The following is a 25155-nucleotide window of genomic DNA, read 5'->3' as shown; positions in this document are numbered from 1 at the left end:
AAGGGAGAGCCCCAAACTCATTTGGGCCGCTTGTACCCGTGATCTTGTCCTTTCGGTCAAAACCCAAAGCTCATGACCATAAGTGAGGATGGGAACGTAGATCGTAAATTGAGAGCTTTGCCTTCCGGCTCAGCTCCTTCTTCACCACAACGGATCGATACAGCGTCCGCATTACTGAAGACGCTGCACCACATCTCACGATCCACTCTTTCCCCACTCGTGAACAGGACTCCGGGGTACTTATACTCCTCCACTTGGGGCAGGGTCTCCTCCCCAACCCGGAGATGGCACTCCACCCTTTTCCGGGCGAGAACCATTGACTCGGACTTGGAGGTGCTGATTCTCAATTCTCAAGTTCAATACATCTTTTAAAGGGGAACATTATCACCAGACCTACGTAAGCGTCAATATATACCTTAATGTTGCAGAAAAAAAGACCATATGTTGTTTTTTTTACCGATTTCCGAACTCTAAAAGGGTGAATTTGGCGATCTAAACGCCTTTGAACTGTTCGCTGTCAGAGCGATGACCTTTCACCCTTGACGTTACAACGGGAAGCAATCCGTCATTTTCTCAAACACATTACACACACAAGTCAAATCAGCTCTGTTATTTTCTGTTTTTTCGACTGTTTTTCTTACCTTGGAGACATCATGCCTCGTCGGTGTGTTGTCGGGGGGTGTAACAACACGATCAGGGACGGATTCAAGTTGATTTACCTGGAGTGTGCATTGATTAGCACGGCATGCTAATCGATGCTAACATGCTATTTAGGCTAGCTGTATGTACATATTGTTATGCCTCATTTGTAGCTATATTTGCATCCAGCCCACATTGAATGCCAAACAAACACATACCAATCGAACGATTCAAGTGGCACCAGTGTAAAAAGATGCTAAAGTCTCTCGTTTGTTCTGCACATTTTACCGACGATAGCGATGGCACAGAGATGTGTGGATATCCTGCGACACTCAAAGCAGATGCATTTCCAACGATAACGTCAACGAAATCACAAAGGTGAGTTTTCTTGATGTTATTGACTTATGTGCTAATCAGACATATTGGCTAACGGCATGACTGCCAGCTAATTGATGCTAACATGCTATTTAGGCTGGCTGTAAGTACATTTGTAGCTATATTTGCATCCAGCCTTTCCCTCCACCCACATTTAATGCCAAACAAACACTTACCAATTGATGGATTTAAGTTGCTCCAGTGGTCAAAGGATGCAATCGTTGGTTAGAAAGCGATCGCCGAATAGCTTCAATAGCTATTCCAATGTTTCCCACAGGTCATGCATCTATTTGTGGTTGTGTGGTCGTGGCGTGGCGGGGGGTGGGGGGGTTCGAGGCTAGCGGCGGCGATGACCAAGAAGAACGCGGAGTTGTAATATAATTACAAATCTTTATGTACATATTTATATACATATTGATATAATATTTCTATAATATGTAACTACAAGCTCCATTCACAGACAGGGTCCCATTGCTTTTATGAGCGGTCGAGTGAGTCAAAAGCCGGGAAAAAAAAATATATATATATATTTTTATTTTTTAATTTGTGAAGGATTTAATTCTTTCGTGGCGGGCCGCAACAAATAAATGAATGTGTGGGAAACCCTGTATTAGCTCATTAGCTTCAGTTTCTTCTTCAATTTCGTTTTCGCTATCCACCTCCACACTCCAACCATCCGTTTCAATACATGCGTAATCTGTTGAATCGCTTAAACCGCTGAAATCCGAGTCTGAATCCGAGCTAATGTCGCTATATCTTGCTGTTCCGTCCGCCATGTTTGTTTGTATTGGCATCACTATGTGACGTCACAGGAAAATGGACGGTGGATTTACAGATGGATAAAATCAGGAACTTTAAAGCCTTTTTTTCGGGATATTCCATGATGGGTAAAATTTTGAAATATACTTCGAAAAATAAAATAAGCCTCTGGGAACTGATTTTTATTGGTTTTAACCCTTCTGAAATTGTGATAATGTTCCCCTTTAAGGTCATTTCAAATGTTAAGCTGTAAGGTTGAAGGTAGTTAACCAAGCAGTTTGATTCTAGGAATCGGTTCTTCACGTGTTGCAGTTTTGCCGAAGGCTGTGTGTGGAAATGAGCTTCGGTGGAAAACATATTGACTGATCGTTCCACACTGGAACATGCAAAGTGTTGATATACATGCTCGTTGTGCGTATCGGACGAGGTCTGTTAGCAGTATTTAATGCATTTTAGGTCTAGCTCACATCGTTTCCTTTTTTTTCTCAATATTGCCCGGCTTCTAGAAGCAGATCTGTGTTTCAATCTCCTAATTCCCTCACAGCAAGTCATCTCCACTGGAGTTTAGTGTTGTGAGAGGGTGAGTAGATGTGTAGACGTGTGCTTCCCAGGCTCATTTACTGCACAGTGGCTTGGTGGAGGACTCAAAAGGTGTGAATGAGGGCATTCAATCTTTTCTAATGTAGCACTTTTTTAGTAGAGATGTCCGATAATGGCTTTTTTGCCGATATCCAATATTCTGTTATTGTCCAACTCTTAATTACCAAGTCCGATATCAACCGATACCGATATATACAGTCGTGGAATTAAAACATTATTATGCATCATTTTGTTGTGATGCATTAGACCAGGGGTAGGGAACCTATGGCTCGCGAGCCAGATGTGGCTCTTTTGATGACTGCATCTGGCTCTCAAATAAATCTGAGCTAACATTGCTTAACACGATAAGTAATGAATAATTCCACTTGTAATCACAGTGTTAAAAATAACGTTCAAAATATAAAACATTCTCATGCATTTTTAATCCATCCATCCTTTTTCCACCGCACCTGTTCAAGAAGTTGCGTTAATGGTAAGAAGTTATTTATTTATTATTGGTTAGTGTGGGGCTTGCCCTCCTGGGGGTTCTTCAGACCACCAAGCACCGACATGAGAGCCTGTTTCAGGGTTACATTATTATTTTATTTTTCAATAAGTCTATCAGTTGCTTTCCAGCAATTGTCTTTTTCTCTTTCATTCTCGCTCGCGCTCTGGCTCCAGCCCAAACCCCGTCTCTCCTCCTGCCCGCTGCTTATAACAGAGCGACAGGTGATTAGATAACAAGGCCCAGGTGGACTATCTACGCACCTGTCGCTGATTTCGAGGCCGATCCTGGCAACACCCTGCTTAGCTGCAGGCCCGCAGGCCACGCCCCTTCCACAGTTAGCTTCAGAATAACAATGTTATTACAAAGAATAAGAGACCTATTATACAATAGAAATGTTGGTTTTACTTAAAAATGCATACGTTTAGTTGTGTTCAGTGTTAAAAAAATATATATTATATGGCTCTTACGGAAATACATTTTAAAATATTTGGCTTCTTGGCTCTCTCAGCCATAAAGGTTCCCGACCCCTGCATTAGACCAACCTTCCCTGCGATGAGGTGGCGACTTGTCCAGGGTATAATTTCATAACAAAGCATTTATCGGCCGATAGTCTTTAAAATGATCCTATGATTGCCTCTCATTGATATAAAATAAAAGAAGTAAGAATTGTTTTAGTTTTACTGTAAAAATGTAGAAACCTTGTTCTGCGTGACAAATGCTTGCGCAGAAACGCTATGGAAGGCTTAGAAGACGGAACAGCACTTATACTTCCGGTTCTAAGCTCTAAACAGAAGGGCACTGCAGCGCGAACCCACAAACCCGAAAGATGGTGCCATACCACAAACGATAGCACATCTTTGGAAAATTCCATGACGGCTCCGACACCGGGGGGGATAGGGATGTTCAAAGATGTTACATATATATGTATATATAATAATTATATATGATAACAAACAATACTACCTAACTATGGAATGGAGTGTGTGACCGAAATGCAAGAGTGTGTGGTGTAAGACAATGTGTGTAATTAATTGTTGTGTATTATCAAGTGTTGAGGAGATAGAGAGCGACGGATCCGGCAAGGTCCGTGTCCAGGCAAGGGTCGAGGACAGGGGCGAGGCAGCGTAGTCCGTGTCCGAGCAGGATTCGAGGAACGAGGGAGGCAGTCAGAATCCAGAGGGGAAAGAAAGGAGATCACAATGGGAAAACTCGGGAAAGCACTGTGGGGGATCAACAAAGGACATCATACACGGAGGGAAACGCAGAGAGCATAAAGTTTGTGCCAGCTTACGGTACACAATAGAGAATTAAGTTCCTGTATGGATCCTTGAGTCCACTGGTCCTTTTTACAGCTCCCTTTCATCAGGACCATGTGCGTTGATTTGTGATCGTCCGCAGGCTTGCCGGCATGTGGGCGTGGCAAGCAGAGCCGTGACAATTACATAAATTTGCCACACGTTTTATAAGCCGCATGCTTCAAAGCGTGGGTAAAAAAAAAGTAGTGTCTTATAGTCCAGAATTTAAGGTAGTCTAATAAAAAAAAATACCAACATTTCATCCCTCTCTCGTTACGTCGCCGCTATGCACTGATTCTTTCATCTGTGCTGTTGGTTTAGTACGTTTATTTAGAGATAAACGATAGGTGACGTGAGGCAAAGATTGCGTTGATGAAGGCTAAACGAGAGGCCTTTGACGAGTTGTCCGAGAGACGGGGGACGTAAGAAAGGAGAACAGGACTGGTGCAGATTGGCGAGGCAGAGGGATCGTGGTGGGAGGGCTGTGCAGCAGATTAGGGCCATCAAGGACTAAGATGAGAATGTGCTCACCAGTGCAGACAATGTGAAGGGAGACACGGGAAGAATATTAGGAACTGATGAATGTTAAACATGAGGGAAGAGTGCAAATTCCAGGCTGACGCGGCTTCAACGAGGAACCCATTAGGATAACTCAGTCAGCCTTGATAACGTACCTGTGCAGGTATGCACGGTTTTATTTAAGGAGTGACATTTTTAACGAGCCTGTTCAATAATGTCTTAGATCAGGGGCGTCAAATTCATTTTAGCTCAAGGGCCGCATGGAGGTAGATTTATTGCTGGACCGGTAAAAATAATGGCATAACAACTTCGAAATAAAGACTGCTTCAGATAGTTTTCTTTGTTTTACTCTGGCCGAAAATACAACAAGCACATTCTTAAAATGTACGCATTTCACGTAATCATTTTGGTAAACCACTTTAAAGGGGAACATTATCACAATTTCAAAAGGGTTAAAAACACTAAAAATCAGTTCCCAGTGGCTTGTTGTATTTTTGGAAGTTTTTTTCAAACTTTTACCGGTCCCGAATATCCCTAAAAAAAAAGCTTTAAAGTGCTTGATTTTCGCTATTTGCGATGCAACTATCCATTTCCCTGTGACGTCACACAGTGCTGCCAATGTAAACAAACAATGGCGAATACCACAGCAAGATATAGCGACATGAGCTCGGATTCAGACTCGGATTTCAGCGGCTTAAGCGATTCAACAGATTACGCATGTATTGAAACGGATGGTTGGAGTATGAAAGTATTGAAGAAGAAACTGAAGCTATTGAGCGAATAGCTATTGACGCTATTCATAGCCATAGCATGGCCGAATAGCTGCGTTAGCATCGCCGGTAAAATGTGCGGACCAAACGATCAGGACTTTCGCATCTTGTGACACTGGAGCAACTTAAATCCTTCGATTGGTAAGTGTTTTTTTCCATTAAATGTGGGTGGAAGGAAACGTAATATAGTTGCAAATGCATCTGCAGGTTATCCATACATCTCTGTGCCATGTCTGCTTTAGTACCGCCGGCAAATAGCATGTTAGCATCAATTAGCGTAGCATGTTTGCATCGATTAGCTGACAGTCAACATCAACAAAACTCACCTTAGTGAATTCGTTGACTTTATAGTTGCAAATGCATCTGCAGGTTATCCATACATCTCTGCGCCATGTCTGCTTTAGCACCGCCGGTAAATAGCATGATAGCATCGATTAGCGTAGCATGTTAGCATCGATTAGCTGGCAGTCACGCCGCAACCGAATATATCTGATTAGCACATAATGCAACATCAACAAAACTCACCTTTGTGAATTCGTTGACTTAATCGTTGCAAATGCATCTGCAGGTTATCCATACATCTCTGTGCCATGTCTGCCTTAGCATCGCCGATAAAATGTGGAGACACTCTGGCACATTCAAAAGGGGTCTGGCGGCAGACACTTTGGCATCTTCGGGCCGGTGGTGCTACTTGAATCCCTCCCTGTTAGTGTTGTTACACCCTCTGACAACACACCGACGAGGCATGATGTCTCCAAAGTTCCAAAAAATAGTCGAAAAAACGGAAAATAACAGAACTGAGACCCAATGTTTGCAATGTGTTGACAATGAAAATACACTTCCGACTATTTGAGATAGAATTTTTGAGTTTTCTTAAGCTGTATGCCATAATCAGCAATATTAAAATAATAAAAGGCTTGCAATATTTCAGTTGATGTGTAATGAATCCAGAATGTATGACATTTTCATGTTTTTAGTTGCATTAGAGAAAATAAAGGACTTTATCACAATATTCTAATATTCTGAGACAGTCCTGTATATACCCGGCGGCAATTCAAGGAAATGAGGTAAGCGGGAGGAAATGCGCTAGTTTATATATTCAAGTTTCTGTGCGGCAATTGTGTCACAGTGCTGGTCCGCTGTTCTATGCAACTGACTTTGTACTATATTTTAAAAACCGTCACAGTTCTAATGCATTGGATTATAGAAATAATTAAGGTGTGGTCTCTCTGCTTCTTTTCCCCGCCGCAATTCTCCCGCCACATCTTTTTTTTTTGTGTTGCTTTTACCAACGTGCGTGCGCCTGGATGCATGTCGGCCGCCGCAGTGTCTGCAGAGAATGTGGAAAAGAGCCTGAGGCAGATGGAGAAGCAGCTGCTGCAGCTGGAAAAAGACCTCCAGACGTTCTCGTCCCCCGACGACCCCGCCGACATGTTCTTCCCCAAAATGGCTATATCCTTTTGAACGCGTGCACCAGCGCACGGCGCTCTCGGTAGGTAAAACCTGATGATCCGCCACGCCTGCATTTAACTCTGCAAATTAGGAAGAGCCCCCCCATTGGATGATTGCTGCATGTGTGATTATGGTTCATCTGGCAACACCCAGCGGCTTCCCATTAAGGTCAAACAGTTAGCAGTTGCATGGGGAAACATGGCAGGCCGGAAACGACCCATACGACTGGGTTATTTAAAAGTGCAAAAACGGCGTGAAAAATGTAAATCTCTCGTCATCAATACCTGTGTTAGAACATTTACAGAACATTTCATAAATGATGTAGAACAGAGGTGTCCAAAGTGAGGCACATTCTCAAAAACTATTACAGTAAAAAAACTTTAAAAAGTGGAATAAAAGAGCAAAACCAGGTGAAATGTAACAGGAAAAGGTTGCAATGTTGACTCTAATTACACGAAATTGCCAAGCAGGCTGTTTTTTTTTTCCTAAAAAAAATTATATAAAAAAAAAATCAATAAATGTTATGAATTATTTACATATTTAAGGCTCCTTATTTTACGTCGCATGTTTAATTTGGAACATTTTAGGGGGAAAATGTTGCACCTTTTGTGTGTTTGCCATACAAAACTAAGTTTTCCATGACAAAAAGTGCTTAAAACAAGAAAAAATTAAAACTAGATGTGAAGATCTAAATATAAATAAATGAAGAATTCAAAGATAACGTATGACGGATATATATATATATATATATATATATATATATATATATATATATATATATATATTTATATATATAAATATATATATATATACACACACACATATATATATATATATATACAGTATGTGTATATATATATATATACACATACTGTATATATATATATATATACACACACACATATATATATATATATATATACAGTATGTGTATATATATATACACATACTGTGTATATATATATATATATATATATATGTGTGTGTTTATTTATATATATATATATATATATATATATATATATATATATACATACATACATACATACATACTGTGTGTATATGTATATATATATATATATTATATATTTATGTTTGTGTGTATATATATATATATATGTGTGTGTGTGTGTGTATGCATATACACATATATATTTATATACACACACACACATATATATATATATGTATATATATATATATATGTATGTATATATATATTTATATGTATGTATATATATATATATATATGTACACTACATGTTTTATTTTCTACACAGTTTCACACAAATTTTGTTTTTCTTGAACAAAAAAACACAATAATCTTGTTTTGATGAGTAATTCCCTCAGAAAATGTAGTGTGGATGTCTTTGTTAAGAAGAAACATGTGTTCAGTCTTCCAAGTGCCATAAATACAGTATTTGACTACAAAAGCCCAAAATACAGTATAATGAACACTTGTAATGTCCCACTCACACTGCTCATTGGTGTCTTTATCCACCAAAAAGGCAGGGGGATGTCAGTATGGTTTGTCACGTTGGGAGTTATTAAGTCCCACAAAGGGCTTTTGTCAAATTGCACTGCTGCTGTAATAATACAACTTTCAGGGAAAGGACTCAATTCCAGTCCAGTACCCTGATACTCTGCTATTGGACAACTCAAGTTTGGATAAATGACAGGGTTGCGTCTAAAAAAAAAACAAAAACAAACCCATCTGGTCTAAAAGCTTCAAGTGTCCCGATCCCTTATCATATGTAAAAATATATACACAATATATACAAATATATACTCAAAATGTACTCAATATACACACAATATACATTGTATACTTAATACATACACAATACATACAAATATACACACACGATACAAAGAAATATATAAGAATACACAACATGTATAGAAATATATATACAAATATATACACACAATATACAAAAAAATCCTCAATATACACACAATATATACTAAATATATACACATATACACACACTATACAAATACTCAATATATACACATATATACATACACACAATATATACTCAATATATACAAATATATATTCACTATATATACAAATCTATACACAATATACACAATTATGTACACTCAATATATACAATTATATACACAATATATACACATGTAAATATACACAATATTTACAAATATATACACAATATACTCAATATATACACAATATATACAAATATATATACACGATGTACACACAATATACAATGTATACTCGATATATACACAATACATACAAATATATACACATAATATATACAAAAATATACACAATATTGAGACAATATATGCACACAATATATACAAATATATGTACACTTAATATGTAATAATATATACACAATACAGAGACAATATATACAAATATATACACACAATTTACAAATATATATACAAACAATATAAAAATGTATACGCAATAAATACACATACATATAAAAATACACACAATATATATAAATATATAGACAATATATACTCAATATGTACAGAATATACATTGTATACTTAATACATACACAATACGTACAAATATACACACTATAAAGAAATATATAAAAATACACAACATGTATACAAATATATATACTAATATATACACACAATTTACAAATATATCCTCAATATACACACAATATATACTGAATATATACACATATATATACAATATACAAATAAGTACTCAATATATACACATATATAGACACACAATATATATACTCAATATATACAAATATATACACAATATACACAATTATATACACTCAATATATACAATTATATACACATATGTAAATATACACAATATTTACAAATATATACACAATATACTCAATATTTACACAATATATACAAATATATATACACGATGTACACACAATATACCATATATACTCGATATATACACAATACATACAAATATATACACATAATATATACAAACATCCATCCATCCATCCATTTCCTACCGCTTATTCCCTTTCGGGGTTGCGGGGGGCGCTGGCGCCTATCTCAGCTACAATTGGGCGGAAGGCAGGGTACAGTCGCCACCTCATCGCAGTATATACAAACATATACCCAATATTTAGACAAACATATACACAATATTTAGACAATATATGCACACAATATATACAAATATATGTACACATAATATGTAAAAATATATACACAATACAGAGACAATATATACAAATATATACACACAATATATAAATATATTTTCAATATATACACAATATATACAAACAGTATACAAATGTATAAACAATATATACTCAATATATACACATACATATAAATATACACACAATATAGACACAATATATACAAATATATAGACAATATATACTCTATATGTACACAATATACTCACAATATACAATGTATACTCAATACATACATACAATATATAGAAATATATAAAAATACACATGTATACAAATATATACAAATATTCACTCAATATGTACTGAATATATACACATATATACACACAATATACAAATAAATACTCAATATATACACATATATAAATACACACACAATATATACTCAATATATACAAATATATATGATATATACAAATATATACACAATATACAATATATACTCAATATATACACAATACATACAATATATACACACATATATGAATATACATACACAATATATACAATTATGTACACAATAAATACAAATATTTATACAATTTATACACACTATATGCAAATATATACACACTTTGTGTGGTGAATACAATGAATGCATGCAGATGTAAAGTAATAGTAACTATATATACACGATATATACAAACATATATACACACACAATATATACAAACATATATACAGACGATAAATCCACAATTTGTGTGGTGAGTTCCTTGACCTGCACTCTCACAGCTTCCTGCAGGGAGCGCGGGAGCAGCACAGCAAGCTGGTGAGTCTGCACAGCAACATGGAGACTCTCTACCTCAGTCTGCTGGAGTACTTTGCTGTGGACCCAAAGAAAACATCTGTGGAGGAACTCTTCACCGACCTCAGCAACTTCCGAAGCATGTTCGCAGTGAGTTTCATTTACTGCCTGCCCCCTCTTGCAACTTGTTACTGCACAAACCAAGTCCTGTTTTATTCAAACAGCACAACCACCACGTGGATTTTGGTAAATATTTATCAGCAATTACAATTTTAATCATACGTTAAATTTGCATAGTGCTGTATAGAGCAGTGTTTTACAACCACTGTGCCGCGGCACACTAGTGTGCCGTGAGATACAGTCTGGTGTACTGTGGGAGATTATGTAATTTCACCTAATTGGGTTAAAAATGTTTTTTGCAAACCAGTAATTATAATTTTCACAAGTGCCTTTGTTGAGTGTCTGAACTGTCTAGAGCTCGGCACATATCAGTAGGTGGCAGCAGGTAGCTAATTGCTTTGTAGATGTCGGGAACATGGTTTGCCGTGGGAGGCATGGCGCAGGTAAAAATCCAAAAATAAACAAAAGGCGAGTGCTGCTACGAAAAGGCATTGAAGCTGAGGGATGGCTATTTTAAACAAAGCTAAAACTAAACTGGCTACAAAGTAAAGAAACAGAATGCTGGACGACAGCAAAGACTTACAGCGTGTGGAGCAGCAGACGGCGTCCACAAAGTACATCAGTACATGACATGACAATCAACAAAGAAATAGGAGCGCAAGACAAGAACTGAAACACTACACACAGGAAAACACCAAAAACCTCCATAAGTCACGGCGTGATGTGACAGGTGGTGACAGTACACCTACTTCGAGACAAGAGCTATAGTGATGCATGCTTGGTTATGGTTTGAATTACTGTAATATCCAACAATTGCAAGAATAACATTTTATATTAATAAAATAATAATGATAAATAAAAAAAATACCATATATTTTACAGTAGAAGTCTGGCAACTAAACTGCCAGTTTTTCTATGTAAAAAACTGGTCAAATCCACAGATTTTCTTTTACCTTTTACGTATTTTTTTAAATATTTAAATTCATAGGCAAACTCATGAATTATTTACTGTTAGAAGCGGCCCTCTAATGGCAGCCATGACGGCGATAGTGCAAAAGCAATACAGTAAAAGGGTTAGAATAAAAGTACAATTTAAAAATAAAAGTAATGAAATAATTAAAAGTGCGACAAATTGAAAAAAAACAAAAAACTGGCAACTAAGTTGCCAATATAAAATGAAACAGTAGTACTGTATTTCTATTTACAGTAATAAGTTGTAAAAAGTAATAATAATAATAATAAAAAGAAACACCATATATTTTACAGTAAAATTCTGGCAACAAAGCTGCCAGTATTTTTCTGTAAAACTGGTAAAATCCACAGATTTTTTTTTACTCTTTATGTAAAAAAAATATATATTTAAATTCATAGGCAAACTGATTAATCATTTACTGTTAGAATTGGCCCTCTAATGGCAGCCATGACGACGATAGTACAAAAGCAATACGGTGAAAGAATTAGAATAAAAAGTAAAATTAAAAGATAAAAATAATGAAATAATTAAAAGTGCGACAAATTGGGAAAAAAAAAAATGGCAACTAAGTTGCCAATATAAAATGAAACAGTAGTACTGTATTTCTATTTACAGTAATAAGTTGTAAAAAGTAATAATAATAATAATAATAAAAAGAAACACCATATATTTTACAGTAAAATTCTGGCAACGAAGCTGCCAGTATTTTTCTGTAAAAAAAACTGGTAAAATCCACAGATTTTTTTTTACTCTTTATGTAAAATAATATATATTTAAATTCATAGGCAAAGTCATGAATTATTTACTGTTAGAATCGGCCCTCTAATGGCAGCCATGACGGCGATAGTGCAAAAGCAATACGGTAAAAGGGTTAGAATAAAAAGTAAAATTAAAAGATGAAAATAATGAAATAATTAAAAGTGCGACAAATTGGGAAAAAAAACAAAAAATGGCTACTAAGTTGCCAATATAAAATGAAACAGTAGTACCGTATTTCTATATACAGTAATATGTTGTAAAAAGTACCATATTTCCTTGAATTGCCGCCGGGGCGCTAATTAATTTAAAACCTCTTCTCACTCCTGCGCTTACCAAAGGCATGCGGTAAAAGTAAGCATGCGCTAATTATTTTAAAACCTATTCTCACTCATGCGCTTACCAAAGGCATGCGGTAAAAGTAAGCATGCGCTAATTAATTTAAAACATATTCTCATTCCTGCGCTTACCAAAGGCATGCAGTAAAAGTAAGCATGCGCTAATTAATTTAAAACCTATTCTCACTCCTGCGCTTACCAAAGGCATGCGGTTAAAGTAAGCATGCGCTAATTAATTTAAAACCTCTTCTCACTCCTGCGCTTACCAAAGGCATGCGGTAAAAGTAAGCATGCGCTAATTAATTTAAAACCTATTCTTACTCATGCGCTTACCAAAGGCATGCGGTAAAAGTAAGCATGCGCTAATTAATTTAAAACATATTCTCACTCCTGCGCTTACCAAAGGCATGCGGTAAAAGTAAGCATGCGCTAATTAATTTAAAACCTCTTCTCACTCCTGCGCTTACCAAAGGCATGCGGTAAAAGTAAGCATGCGCTAATTAATTTAAAACCTCTTCTCACCCCTGCGCTTACCAAAGGCATGCGGTAAAAGTAAGCATGCGCTAATTAATTTAAAACCTATTCTCACTCATGCGCTTACCAAAGGCATGCGGTAAAAGTAAGCATGCGCTAATTAATTTAAAACCTATTCTCACTCATGCGCTTACCAAAGGCATGCGGTAAAAGTTAGCATGCGCTAATTAATTTAAAACATATTCTCACTCCTGCGCTTACCAAAGGCATGCGGTAAAAGTAAGCATGCGCTAATTAATTTAAAACCTATTCTCACTCATGCGCTTACCAAAGGCATGCGGTAAAAGTAAGCATGCGCTAATTAATTTAAAACCTATTCTCACTCATGCGCTTACCAAAGGCATGCGTTAAAAGTAAGCATGCGCTAATTAATTTAAAACCTATTCTCACTCATGCGCTTACCAAAGGCATGCGGTAAAAGTAAGCATGCGCTAATTAATTTAAAACCTCTTCTCACTCCTGCGCTGACCAAAGGCATGCGGTAAAAGTAAGCATGCGCCAATTATTTTAAAACCTATTCTCACTCCTGCGCTTACCAAAGGCACGCAGTAAAAATTTGAGTGTGATGTAAGCTTGGACCTTAAATCCAACTGAATAGCTCTTAATCTTTTTCCCTTTATGCGATTTCAAATTACCGGTATTGAAATCAGCCTCCTCCATTTTGAAAATGATGACAGGGTAAGTGTCACTCGTGACGTCACGAGTTTGACCAGGCGGTAATACTAAGCATGCGCTAATTATTTTTGGAAGCCAGTTTGACCCGGCAGTAATTCAAGGCAGGCGCATATTATATGCCCTGCGGCAACTCAAGGAAATACGGTAATAATAATGAAAAAAAACTAAAAAAACACCATATATTTTACAGTAAAATTCTGGCAACGAAGCTGCCAGTTTTTTTCTGTAAAAAAAACAGTTGGAAAACCTACAGGTTTTTTTTTTTACTCTTAAAAAAAATGAAAATATTTAAATTCATTGGCAAACTCTTGAATGATTTACTGTTACATGCGGCCCTCTAATGGCAGCCATGACGTCGCTGTGGCCCTCATTTAAAACAAGTTTGACACCCCTGTGGTAAAATAAGTGGAAAAAAATGATTGAAAAAGAAACCGGAAAAGCTGAATTGTATTGTTTGTTTATCTTGCTATTGTTACTTAAATGTATTGTTATTGCTATTATTTTTTATTTTACATTTTGTAGTTTATTTGTTACTAATTTGAATCCAGGTTTTTTCAACTATTTAAAGTTGACTTTTGGTGGTATGAATGAATGAATGAATGGTTTATTTTGAGCCCTGCAAACAAAACAAGAGAATGACATAAAATACAAAAGAAATATATAAATACATTATTTTTACACCTACATTGAAAACATTACATGTGACTAATCTTTTGTAGATGTCAAGATTGGCTCAAAAGGGAGTGGGAAGAAGGTGGTAGAATAAATACTCATGTTTTCAAATTCATGAATAAGGCGGGGTTGAGCTGGGCGGAGTTAATTAGTAGCGGGGGGTGTATATTGTAGCGTCAAGGAAGAGTTAGTGCTGCAAGGGGTTCTCTTGTGTTACAGTGCGGATGTTCTTGTTTGGTGTGGGTTGACAGTGTGGCGTATATTTGTAACAGTGTTAAAGTTGTTTATACGGCCACCCTCAGTGTGACCTGTGTGGCTGTTGACCAAGTATGCATTGCATTCACTAACGTGAGTGTAAAAGCCGTATATTTTATGTAACTGGGCCGGCACGCTGTTTGTATGGAGGAAAAGCGGACGTGAGGTTTTTGGGAGGGGCACTGAAATTCGGGAGTCTCCCGGGAAAATCGGGAGGGTTGGCATGTGGGCCCCCGGGCCTTAATTTGCCCAGATCTGGACCACACGGTGTTTCCCTGGCCTCACGTCCTGCCTGGAAGCCAATGAGCAGTTGATCTCAGCTTGTTCACCTCCTGCTCTAATGTGTGTCAGCGTTTACCCTGTCTGGCCAAGATCCATGCTAATGCTGCTTGGACACCGTCGCCTCAAATGAACCCAGCCTTGAACCCGCGTTCTGAGAGAGTGTGTGAGAGTGTGTGTGTGTGTGTGTGTGTGTGTGTGTGTGTGTGTTCTTGTTTCTCTACCCTTCTTGAGACATCCACAAGGACAAGTACCTTTCATAGAATGAACAAGTTAGGACATAAAGCTTGGTCCCAATAAGGAAAACCATTGCATCTAATAGAGAGACAAATACTAGAGTCCGTGAACATTGCTCCAAAGTCGGGATTTTTTGTTGTTGTTGATTTAATGTGCGTACAAAAGTAAACATTGACAGGTGCAAAGGCAGCCATGTATGATAAAACAAGACCGCAGCTAAATAAGGACTTTTCCAGTTCATCCCCGAAAAAACCCGGCAGGTGAACAGCTGATTTTACGACTTCCGGCGCCGACGTAAGACAACCCGTGTTCCATTTGTGACCGTAGGGTGAACAAATACACGACGCTACTAAGACTATAGTGGCCATTAACTGTTAGTTTCTACGGCTGGGTTGCCCAAAGTGCGGCACAGGGGCCATCTGTGGTCCCCGACTCCTTTGTCATCGGCCTTAACCACATTCCAAAAACCAAAAAATAGAGATCTCCTTTGCACCCCTGGTGGTGAAATCTATCAAAATGAGGGTGGTCCCAAAAAGGACGTATTTTTCAAATTGACTCTCGGTTTTAAAAGTGCTCGCCCTCTGATCAACATATGAAATAACAAGTGTGCGTAAAAATTTGAAGTGCTCCCCCTCTGGTCAACATTTGAAATAACAAGTGTGTGTAAAAATTTGAAGTGCTCCCCCTCTGGTCAACATATGAAATAACAAGTGTGTGTAAAAATTTGAAGTGCTCCCCCTCTGGTCAACATATGAAGCAACAAGTATGTGTAAAAATTTGAAGTGCTCCCCCTCTGTTCAACATATGAAATAAGTGTGTGTAAAAATTTGAAGTGCCCCCCCCTCTGGTCAACATATGAAATAACAAGTGTGCGTAAAAATTTGAAGTGCTCCCCCTCTGGTCAACATATGAAATAACAAGTGTGTGTAAAAATTTGAAGTGCTCCCCCTCTGGTCAACATATGAAATAACAAGTGTGCGTAAAAATTAGAAGTGCTCCCCCTCTGGTCAACATATGAAACAAGTGTGTGTAAAAATTTGAAGTGCTCCCCCTCTGGTCAACATATGAAGTAACAAGTGTGTGTACAAATTTGACGTGCCCCCCCTCTGGTCAACATATGAAATAACAAGTGTGCGTAAAAATTTGAAGTGCTCCCCCCTCTGGTCAACATATGAAATAACAAGTGTGCATAAAAAATTGAATTGCTCCCCCCTCTAGTAAACATATGAAATAACAAGTGTGTGTGAAAATTTGAAGTGCTCCCCCTCTGGTCAACATTTGAAATAACAAGTGTGTGTAAACACTTGAAGTGCCCCCCCCCCCCCTCTGGTCAACATATGAAATAACAAGTGTGTGTAAAAATTTGAACTGCCCCCCCTCTGGTCGACATTTGAAATAACAAGTGTGTGTAAAAATTTCAAGTGCTCCCCCTCTGGTCAACATATGAAATAACAAGTGTGTGTAAACATTTAAAGTGCTCCCCCTCTGGTCAACATATGAAGCAAGAAGTATGTGTAAAAATTTGAAGTGCTCCCCCTCTGGTCAACATATGAAATAAGTGTGTGTAAAAATTTGAAGTGCTCCCCCTCTGGTCAACATATGAAATAACAAGTGTGTGTAAAAATTTGAAGTGCTCCCCCTCTGGTCAACATATGAAGCAACAAGTATGTGTAAAAATTTGAAGTGCTCCCCCTCTGTTCAACATATGAAATAAGTGTGTGTAAAAATTTGAAGTGCTCCCCCTCTGGTCAACATATGAAATAACAAGTGTGTGTAAAAATTTGAAGTGCTCCCCCTCTAGTCAATATATGAAATAACAGGTGTGCGTAAAAATTTGAAGTGCTCCCCCTCTTTTCAACATATGAAATAACAAGTGTAAGTATGAAATTGAAATTTCTTATAAAATTGCGAGTCTTTTCATAAAATTGCCAAAATGTTAAGGTTTTTCTTGTAACAATGCGACTGTAATTGAGTAAAATTCCAACTTCTATCATAATATTGCACAAATGTTCAGTTTTTCCTTGTAAAATTTTGACTTGTGTTGAGTAAAATGATGACTTTTTATTATAATACTGCCAACATTTTTAAGCAGTCTTTTTCTCACAATGTGTCAAAAAATTTTCTCATAAAATTGGGAGCAATTTCCTCATATTCTTTCTGTTTCTGTAACATTGCAATATTTTCTCGTAAGATTTAATTATTTTTTTAATATCAAATTATTAAATTTTAATACAAACTGGTGACATTCGTCAGATAAAATTCAGATGTCTATCACACTATTGCCAATGTTTTTGTTCTTGTAAAATAGTGACATTTTTGAGTCATAATTTTGCCCAACCAAATTCCGATTAGTATTATAGTATTGCCAACATTTTGAAGTTTTCTTATAAAATTTTGACTTTTTATGAGTAAAATTGCGAGTCTTTTCATAAAATTGCCAAAATGTTAAGCTTTTTCTTTCAACAATGCGACTTTTATTGAGTAAAATTCCAACCTCTATCATAATATTGCACAAATGTTCGCTTTTTCCTAGTAAAATTTTGACTTGTGTTGTAACACTACGGAAATTCTACGCTTTTCTTGTGAAAATGTGACCTTTTGCTAGTGAAATTCCAACTCATTTTTCACAACAATTTTTTTAAATATTTGCATATTATGTATATATTATTAATGTTGTAAATATATTCATATATTATATTTCTAGAAAGGCTGGTCCTCAAGAGGCCGGCATTTTTCTTAGGTCCCAAGAAGGTACGAAATACAAAAAAGTGTGTGTGCGTGTGGAGACAACGAAGCCTTGCGAAAAAAAAACAGCAACAGGACATAAGCACACACACACACACACACACGTACACACACACACACACACACACACACGGCGCGCTCAGTCACCCGTAGGAAGGAGACCCAGGGCGAGGCCGCACATCTGACAGGAATCCAATTGAGCGTGTCTAATGGCCGACATCCAGGAGAAGAGGGGGAAAACAGACCTGGAATGATGAAGGAAAGCTGAGAGCAACAGTCTGTTTCTCTCTCTCTCTCTCCTCTCCTCTCCTCTCCTCGCCGTCTGCATGACTTCTCAGTTTCTACCCATGCTAAAACTCTCCTTCAACGTCAACAAAAGTAGCTTTTCGTCTCATAATGTTTTATTTGGTTTTCCTTTTAAGTAACAAAAAAAAAAAAGTTCCCCGATCTAAACTTGAATAAACCCATTGCTGGCTAAAGAAGTGAGCTACAATATTCAGATTAAACATTAAGGATATGCTCTTTTCGCTATCTAGCTTATATGCTAACGTGTAAACAACAGACATTAAAGTATTTCGTTAATTACGAAACATCATTTGCCGATTTAAACTTGTATAAACCCATAGCTGTCTAAACAAGTAAGCTACAATATTCACATTGAACATTACAATTTGCTCTTTTCGCTAGCTAGCTTAAATGCTAACATGTGAACAACAGGCATTAACGTATTTCGTTAATTACAAAACGTAATTTCCCGATCTAAACTTGAATAACCCATTGCTGTCTAAACAAGTGAGCTACAATATTCACATTAAACATTAAGAATTTGCTCTTTTCGCTAGTTAGCTTGAATGCTAACATGTAAACAACAGACATTAATGTATTTCGTTAATTACAAAACGTAATTTTCTGATCTATACTTGTATAAACCCATTGCTGTTGAAAGAAGTGAGCGACAATGTTCAGATTAAACATAAAGGATGTGCTGTTTTTGCTAGCTAGCTTAAATGCTAACATGTAAACAACAGACATTAAAGTCTTTCGTTAATTACAAAACTTCATTTCCCGACCTTAACTTGAATAAACCCATTGCTGTCTAAACAAGTGAGGTACAATATTCACATTAAACTTTAAGAATTAGCTCTTTTCGCTAGCTAGCTTAAATGCTAGCATGTAAACAAAAGGCATTAACTGACTTCGTTAATTATGAAACGTCATTTCCCGATCTAAACTTGTATAAACACATTGCTGTCTAAAGAAGTGAGCTACAATATTCACATTGAACATAGATGTGCTCTTTTTGCTAGCTAGCTTAAATGCTAACATGTAAACAACAGACATTAAAGTATTTCGTTAATTACGAAACGTCATTTCCTGATCTAAACTTGTATAAACCCATTGCTGTCTAAAAAAGTGAGCTACAATATTCACATTGAACATAGATGTGCTGTTTTCGCTAGGTAGCTTAAATGCTAACATGTACACAACAGACATTAAAGTATTTTGTTAATTACGAAACGTCATTTCTCTACCTAAACTTGTATAAACACATTGCTGTCTAAAGAAGTGAGCTACAATATTCACATTGAACATAGATGTGCTCTTTTCGCTAGCTATCTTAAATGCTAACATGTAAACAACAGACATTAAAGTATTTCGTTAATTACAAAACGTCATTTCCCGATCTTAACTTAAATAAACCCATTGCTGACTAAAGAAGTGAGCTACAATATTCATATTGAACATAGATGTGCTCTTTTCGCTAGCTAGCTTAAATGCTAACATGTAAACAACAGACATTAAAGTTTTTTTAATTACAAAACGTCATTTCCCGATCTAAACTTGTATAAACCCATTGCTGTCTAAACAACTGAGCTACAATATTCACATTAAACATTAAGGATTTGCTCTTTTCGCTAGTAAGCTTAAATGCTAACATGTAAACATAGACATTAGTGTCTTTCGTTAATTACGAAACGTTATTACCGATCCAAACTTGTACCAAAACATTGCTGTATAAAAAAGTGAGCTAAAATATGCAGATTAAACATTAAGGGTGTGCTGCTTTTGCTAGCTCTCGTAAATGCTAACATGTAAACAGAAAAACATTAAAGTATTTCGTTATTTACGAAACTTCATTCCCCAATCTAAACTTCTACCAACAAATTGCTGTCCAAACAAGTAAGCTACAATATTCAGGTTAAAGATTACGGGTTTGCTGTTTTTGCTAGCTCTCTTAAATGCTAACATCTAAACAACAAACATTAAAGTATTTCGTTATTTACGAAACTTCATTCCCCAATCTAAACTTCTACCAACAAATTGCTGTCTAAACAAGTAAGCTACAATATTCAGATTAAAGATTACGGGTTTGCTGTTTTCCATAGCTCGCTTAAATGCTAACATGTAAACAACAGACATTAACGTATTTCGTTAATTATAAAGCGTCATTCCCCGATCTAAACTTGTACCAACAAATTGCTGTGTAAAGAAGTGAGCTACAATATTCAGATTAAACATTAAGAGTGAGCTATTTTTGCTAGCTCGCTTAAATGCTAACATGTAAACAACAGACCTTAACGTATTTCGTTAATTATGAAACTTAATTCCCCAATCTAAACTTGTACCAACACATTCCTGTATAAAAAAGTGAGCTAAATTATTTAGATTAAACATTAGGATATACTGTTTTATCTAGCTAGTTTAAATGCAAACATGTAAACAACAGACATTAACGTATTTCGTTAATTAAGAAACATCATTTCCCGATCTGAACTTGTATAAACACATTGCTGTCTAAACAAGTGAGCTACAATATTCACATCAAACATTAAGGATTTGCTTTTTTCGCTATCTCGCTTAAATGCTAAAATGTAAACAACCGACATTAACGTATTTCATTAATTACGAAACATAATTTCCCGATCTAAACTTGAATAAACCCATTGCTGTCTAAACAAGTGAGCTACAACATTCACATTAAACATTAAGGATTTGCTTTTTTCGCTAGCTCGCTTAAATGCTAACATGTAAACAACAGACATTTAACGTATTTCGTTAATTACGAAACGTCATTTCCCGATCTAAACTTGAATAAACCCATTGCTGTCTAAACAAGTGAACTACAATATTCACATTAAACATTAAGGATATGCTGTTTTATTTAACTAGCTCGAGTGCTAACATGTAAACAACAGACATTAGCGTCTTTCGTTAATTCCGAATTGTCATTACCGATCTAAACTTGTACAAACACATTGCTGTCTAAAGAAGTGAGCTGCTATATTCTGATTAAAACTTAAGGGTGTGCTGTGTTTGCTAGTTAGCTTTAATGCTAACGTGTAAACAACAGACATTAAAGAATTTCGTTAATCACCAAACATCATTTGCCGATTTAAACTTGTATAAACCCATTGCTGTCTAAACAAGTGAGCTACAACATTCACATTAAACATTAAGGATTTGCTTTTTTCGCCAGCTCGCTTAAATGCTAACATGTAAACAACAGACATTTAACGTATTTCGTTAATTACGAAACGTCATTTCCCAATCTAAACTTGAATAAACCCATTGCTGTCTAAACAAGTGAACTACAAAATTCACATTAAACATTAAGGATATGCTGTTTTATTTAACTAGCTCGAGTGCTAACATGTAAACAACAGACATTAGCGTCTTTCGTTAATTCCGAATTGTCATTACCGATCTAAACTTGTACAAACACATTGCTGTCTAAAGAAGTGAGCTGCTATATTCTGATTAAAACTTAAGGGTGTGCTGTGTTTGCTAGTTAGCTTTAATGCTAACGTGTAAACAACAGACATTAAAGAATTTCGTTAATCACCAAACATCATTTGCCGATTTAAACTTGTATAAACACATTGCTGTCCAAACAAGTGAGCTACAATTTTCACAGTAAACATTTAGGGTGTGCTGTTTTTGTTACCTTGCTTAAATGCTAACATGTAGTTATTTCCTTTTGTTGTCAAAATTAACGAGTTACCTTATGTGATTTTCACAAGAAATCTGTAACGTATTATTTTCGGCTCTCCCCATGTCTAGCATTAAAAGATTACAGTTGGTACAAAATGCGGCTGCTAGACTTTTGACAAGAACAAGAAAGTTTGATCACATTACGCCTGTACTGGCTCACCTGCACTGGCTTCCTGTGCACTTAAAATGTGACTTTAAGGTTTTACTACTTACGTATAAAATACTACACGGTCTAGCTCCAGCCTATCTTGCCGATTGTATTGTACCATATGTCCCGGCAAGAAATCTGCCTTCAAAGGACTCCGGCTTATTAGTGATTCCTAGAGCCCCAAAAAAGTCTGCGGGCTATAGAGCGTTTTCCGTTCGGGCTCCAGTACTCTGGAATGCCCTCCCGGTAACAGTTCGAGATGCTACCTCAGTAGAAGCATTTAAGTCTCACCTTGAAACTCATTTGTATACTCTAGCCTTTAAATAGACTCCCTTTTTAGACCAGTTGATCTGCCGTTTCTTTTCTTTTTCTTCTATGTCCCACTCTCCCTTGTGATCCGGTGGCCATGTACTGCTTGCCTGTGTATCGGCTGGGGACATCTCTGCGCTGCTGATCCGCCTCCACTTGGCATGGTTTCCTGCTGGCTCCGCTGTGAACGGGACTCTCGCTGCTGTGTTGGATCCTCTTTGGACTGGATTCTCGCGACTGTGTTGGATCCATTGTGGATTGAACTTTCACAGTATCATGTTAGACCCGCTCGACATCCATTGCTTTCCTCCTCTCCAAGGTTCTCATAGTCATCATTGTCACCGACGTCCCACTGTGTGTGAGTTTTCCTTGCCCTTATGTGGGCCTACCGAGGATGTTGTGGTGGTTTGTGCAGCCCTTTGAGACACTAGTGATTTAGGGCTATATAAGTAAACATTGATTGATTGATTGAAGAAATTGTCACATTTATGTTGAACACATTTACCGTATTTTCCAGACAACAGTGCACGTATATAAGCCACGCACACTATATTTCATGAAAAATACATATAAAAAAACACAGTACCCGATTACAGTGGGGCAAAAAAGTATTTAGTCAGCCAGCGATTGTGCAAGTTCTCCCACTTAAAATGATGACAGAGGTCTGTAATTTTCATCATAGGTACACTTCAACTGTGAGAGACAGAATGTGAAAAAAGAATCCAGGAATTCACATTGTAGGACTTTTAAAGAATGTATTTGTAAATTATGGTGGAAAGTAAGTATTTGGTCAATAACAATAATTCGACTTAATACTTTGTAATATAACCTTTTTTGGCAATAACAGAGGTCAAACTATTACTATAGGTCTTTACCAGCTTTGCACACACAGTAGCTGGTATTTTGGCCCATTCCTTTATGCATATCTTCTAGAGAGCAGTGATGTTTTGGGGCTGTCGCCGAGCAACACGGACTTTCAACTCCCTCCACAGATTTTCTACGGGGTTGAGGTCTGGAGTCTGGCTAGGCTTCTCCAGGACTTTCAAATGCTTCTAACGGCGCCACTCCTTCGTGTGTTTGGGATCGTTGTCATGCTGGAAGACCCAGACACGTTTCATCTTCAAAGCTCTCACTGATGGAAGGAGGTTTTGGCTCAAAATCTCACGATACATGGCCCCATTCGTTCTTTCCTTAACACGGATCAGTCGTCCTGTCCCCTTAGCAGAAAAACAGCCCCAAAGCAGGATGTTTCCACCCCCATGCTTCACAGTAGGTATGGTGTTCTTGGGATACATCTCAGTATTTTTCTTCCTCCAAACACGACGAGTTGAGTTTATACCAAAGAGTTCTGTTTTGGTTTCATCTGACCACATGACATTCTCCCATGTGCTCTCTGGCAGACTTCAGACGGGCCTGGACATGCACTGGCTTAAGCAGGGGGACACATCTGGCACTGCAGGATTTGATTCCCTGTCGGCGTTACTGATGGTAACCTTTGTTACTTTGGTTCAGCTCTCTGCAGGTCATTCACCAGGTCCCCCCGTGTGGTTCTGGGATTTTTGCTCACCGTTCCCATGATCATTTCGACCCCACGGGATGAGATCTTTGCGAGGAGCCCCAGATCGAGGGAGGTTATCAGTGGTCTTGTATGTCTCCCACAGTTGATTTTTTCACACCAAGCTGCTTGCCTATTGTAGATTCACTCTTCCTAGTCTGGTGCAGGTCTACAATTATGTTCCTGGTGTCCTTCGACAGCTCTTTGGTCTTGGCCATAGTGGAGTTTGGAGTCTGACTGTTTGAGGCTGTCTTTTATACAGATAACTAGTTCAAACAAGTGGCATTAATACAGGTAACGAGTGGAGGACAGAAGAGCTTCTTAAAGAAGAAGTTACAGGTTTGTGAGAGCCAGAGATCGTCCTTGTTTGAAGTGACCAAATATTTATTTTCCACCATCATTTACAAATAAATTCTTGAAAATTCCTACAATGTGAATTCCTGGATTTGTTTTTCACATTCTGTCTCTCACAGTTGAAGTGTACCTATGATGAAAATTACAGACCCCTGTCATCATTTTAAGTGGGAGAACTTGCACAATCGCTGCCTGACTAAATACATCAATTGTTTCCAAACGGCAGTCAACGGCCGATCCAACAAAACAGAAGTCCCCGTCATGGATCGCTAGCTGTGCAAGCTGACTCTCCAATCCGCGATACAGACTCAAGAACTCCACGGATACGATTTTTTTGTGCTTTGCCGTTGTGTAGCTGCAAGCTC

At 37.2% G+C, this 25155-nt stretch overlaps 1 protein-coding gene across 1 annotated transcript in view; it reads left to right on the top strand.

The window, feature by feature from the left end:
• LOC133542850 (protein diaphanous homolog 3-like) overlaps positions 1 to 25155 on the top strand; it is a 359695-nt gene that overhangs the window by 206061 nt on the left and 128479 nt on the right. The window contains exons 26-27 of the mRNA XM_061887061.1: positions 6772 to 6897; positions 10834 to 10997. Coding sequence (XP_061743045.1) covers positions 6772 to 6897; positions 10834 to 10997 — 290 coding nt within the window. The remainder of the gene's footprint in view (positions 1 to 6771; positions 6898 to 10833; positions 10998 to 25155) is intronic.

This window comes from Nerophis ophidion, linkage group LG25 (genome assembly GCF_033978795.1).
Source record: "Nerophis ophidion isolate RoL-2023_Sa linkage group LG25, RoL_Noph_v1.0, whole genome shotgun sequence".
NCBI classification, from domain to species: domain Eukaryota; kingdom Metazoa; phylum Chordata; class Actinopteri; order Syngnathiformes; family Syngnathidae; genus Nerophis; species Nerophis ophidion.
The sequence above is the reverse complement of the archived record's forward strand: the minus strand, read 5'-3'. Positions and strand labels throughout refer to the sequence as shown.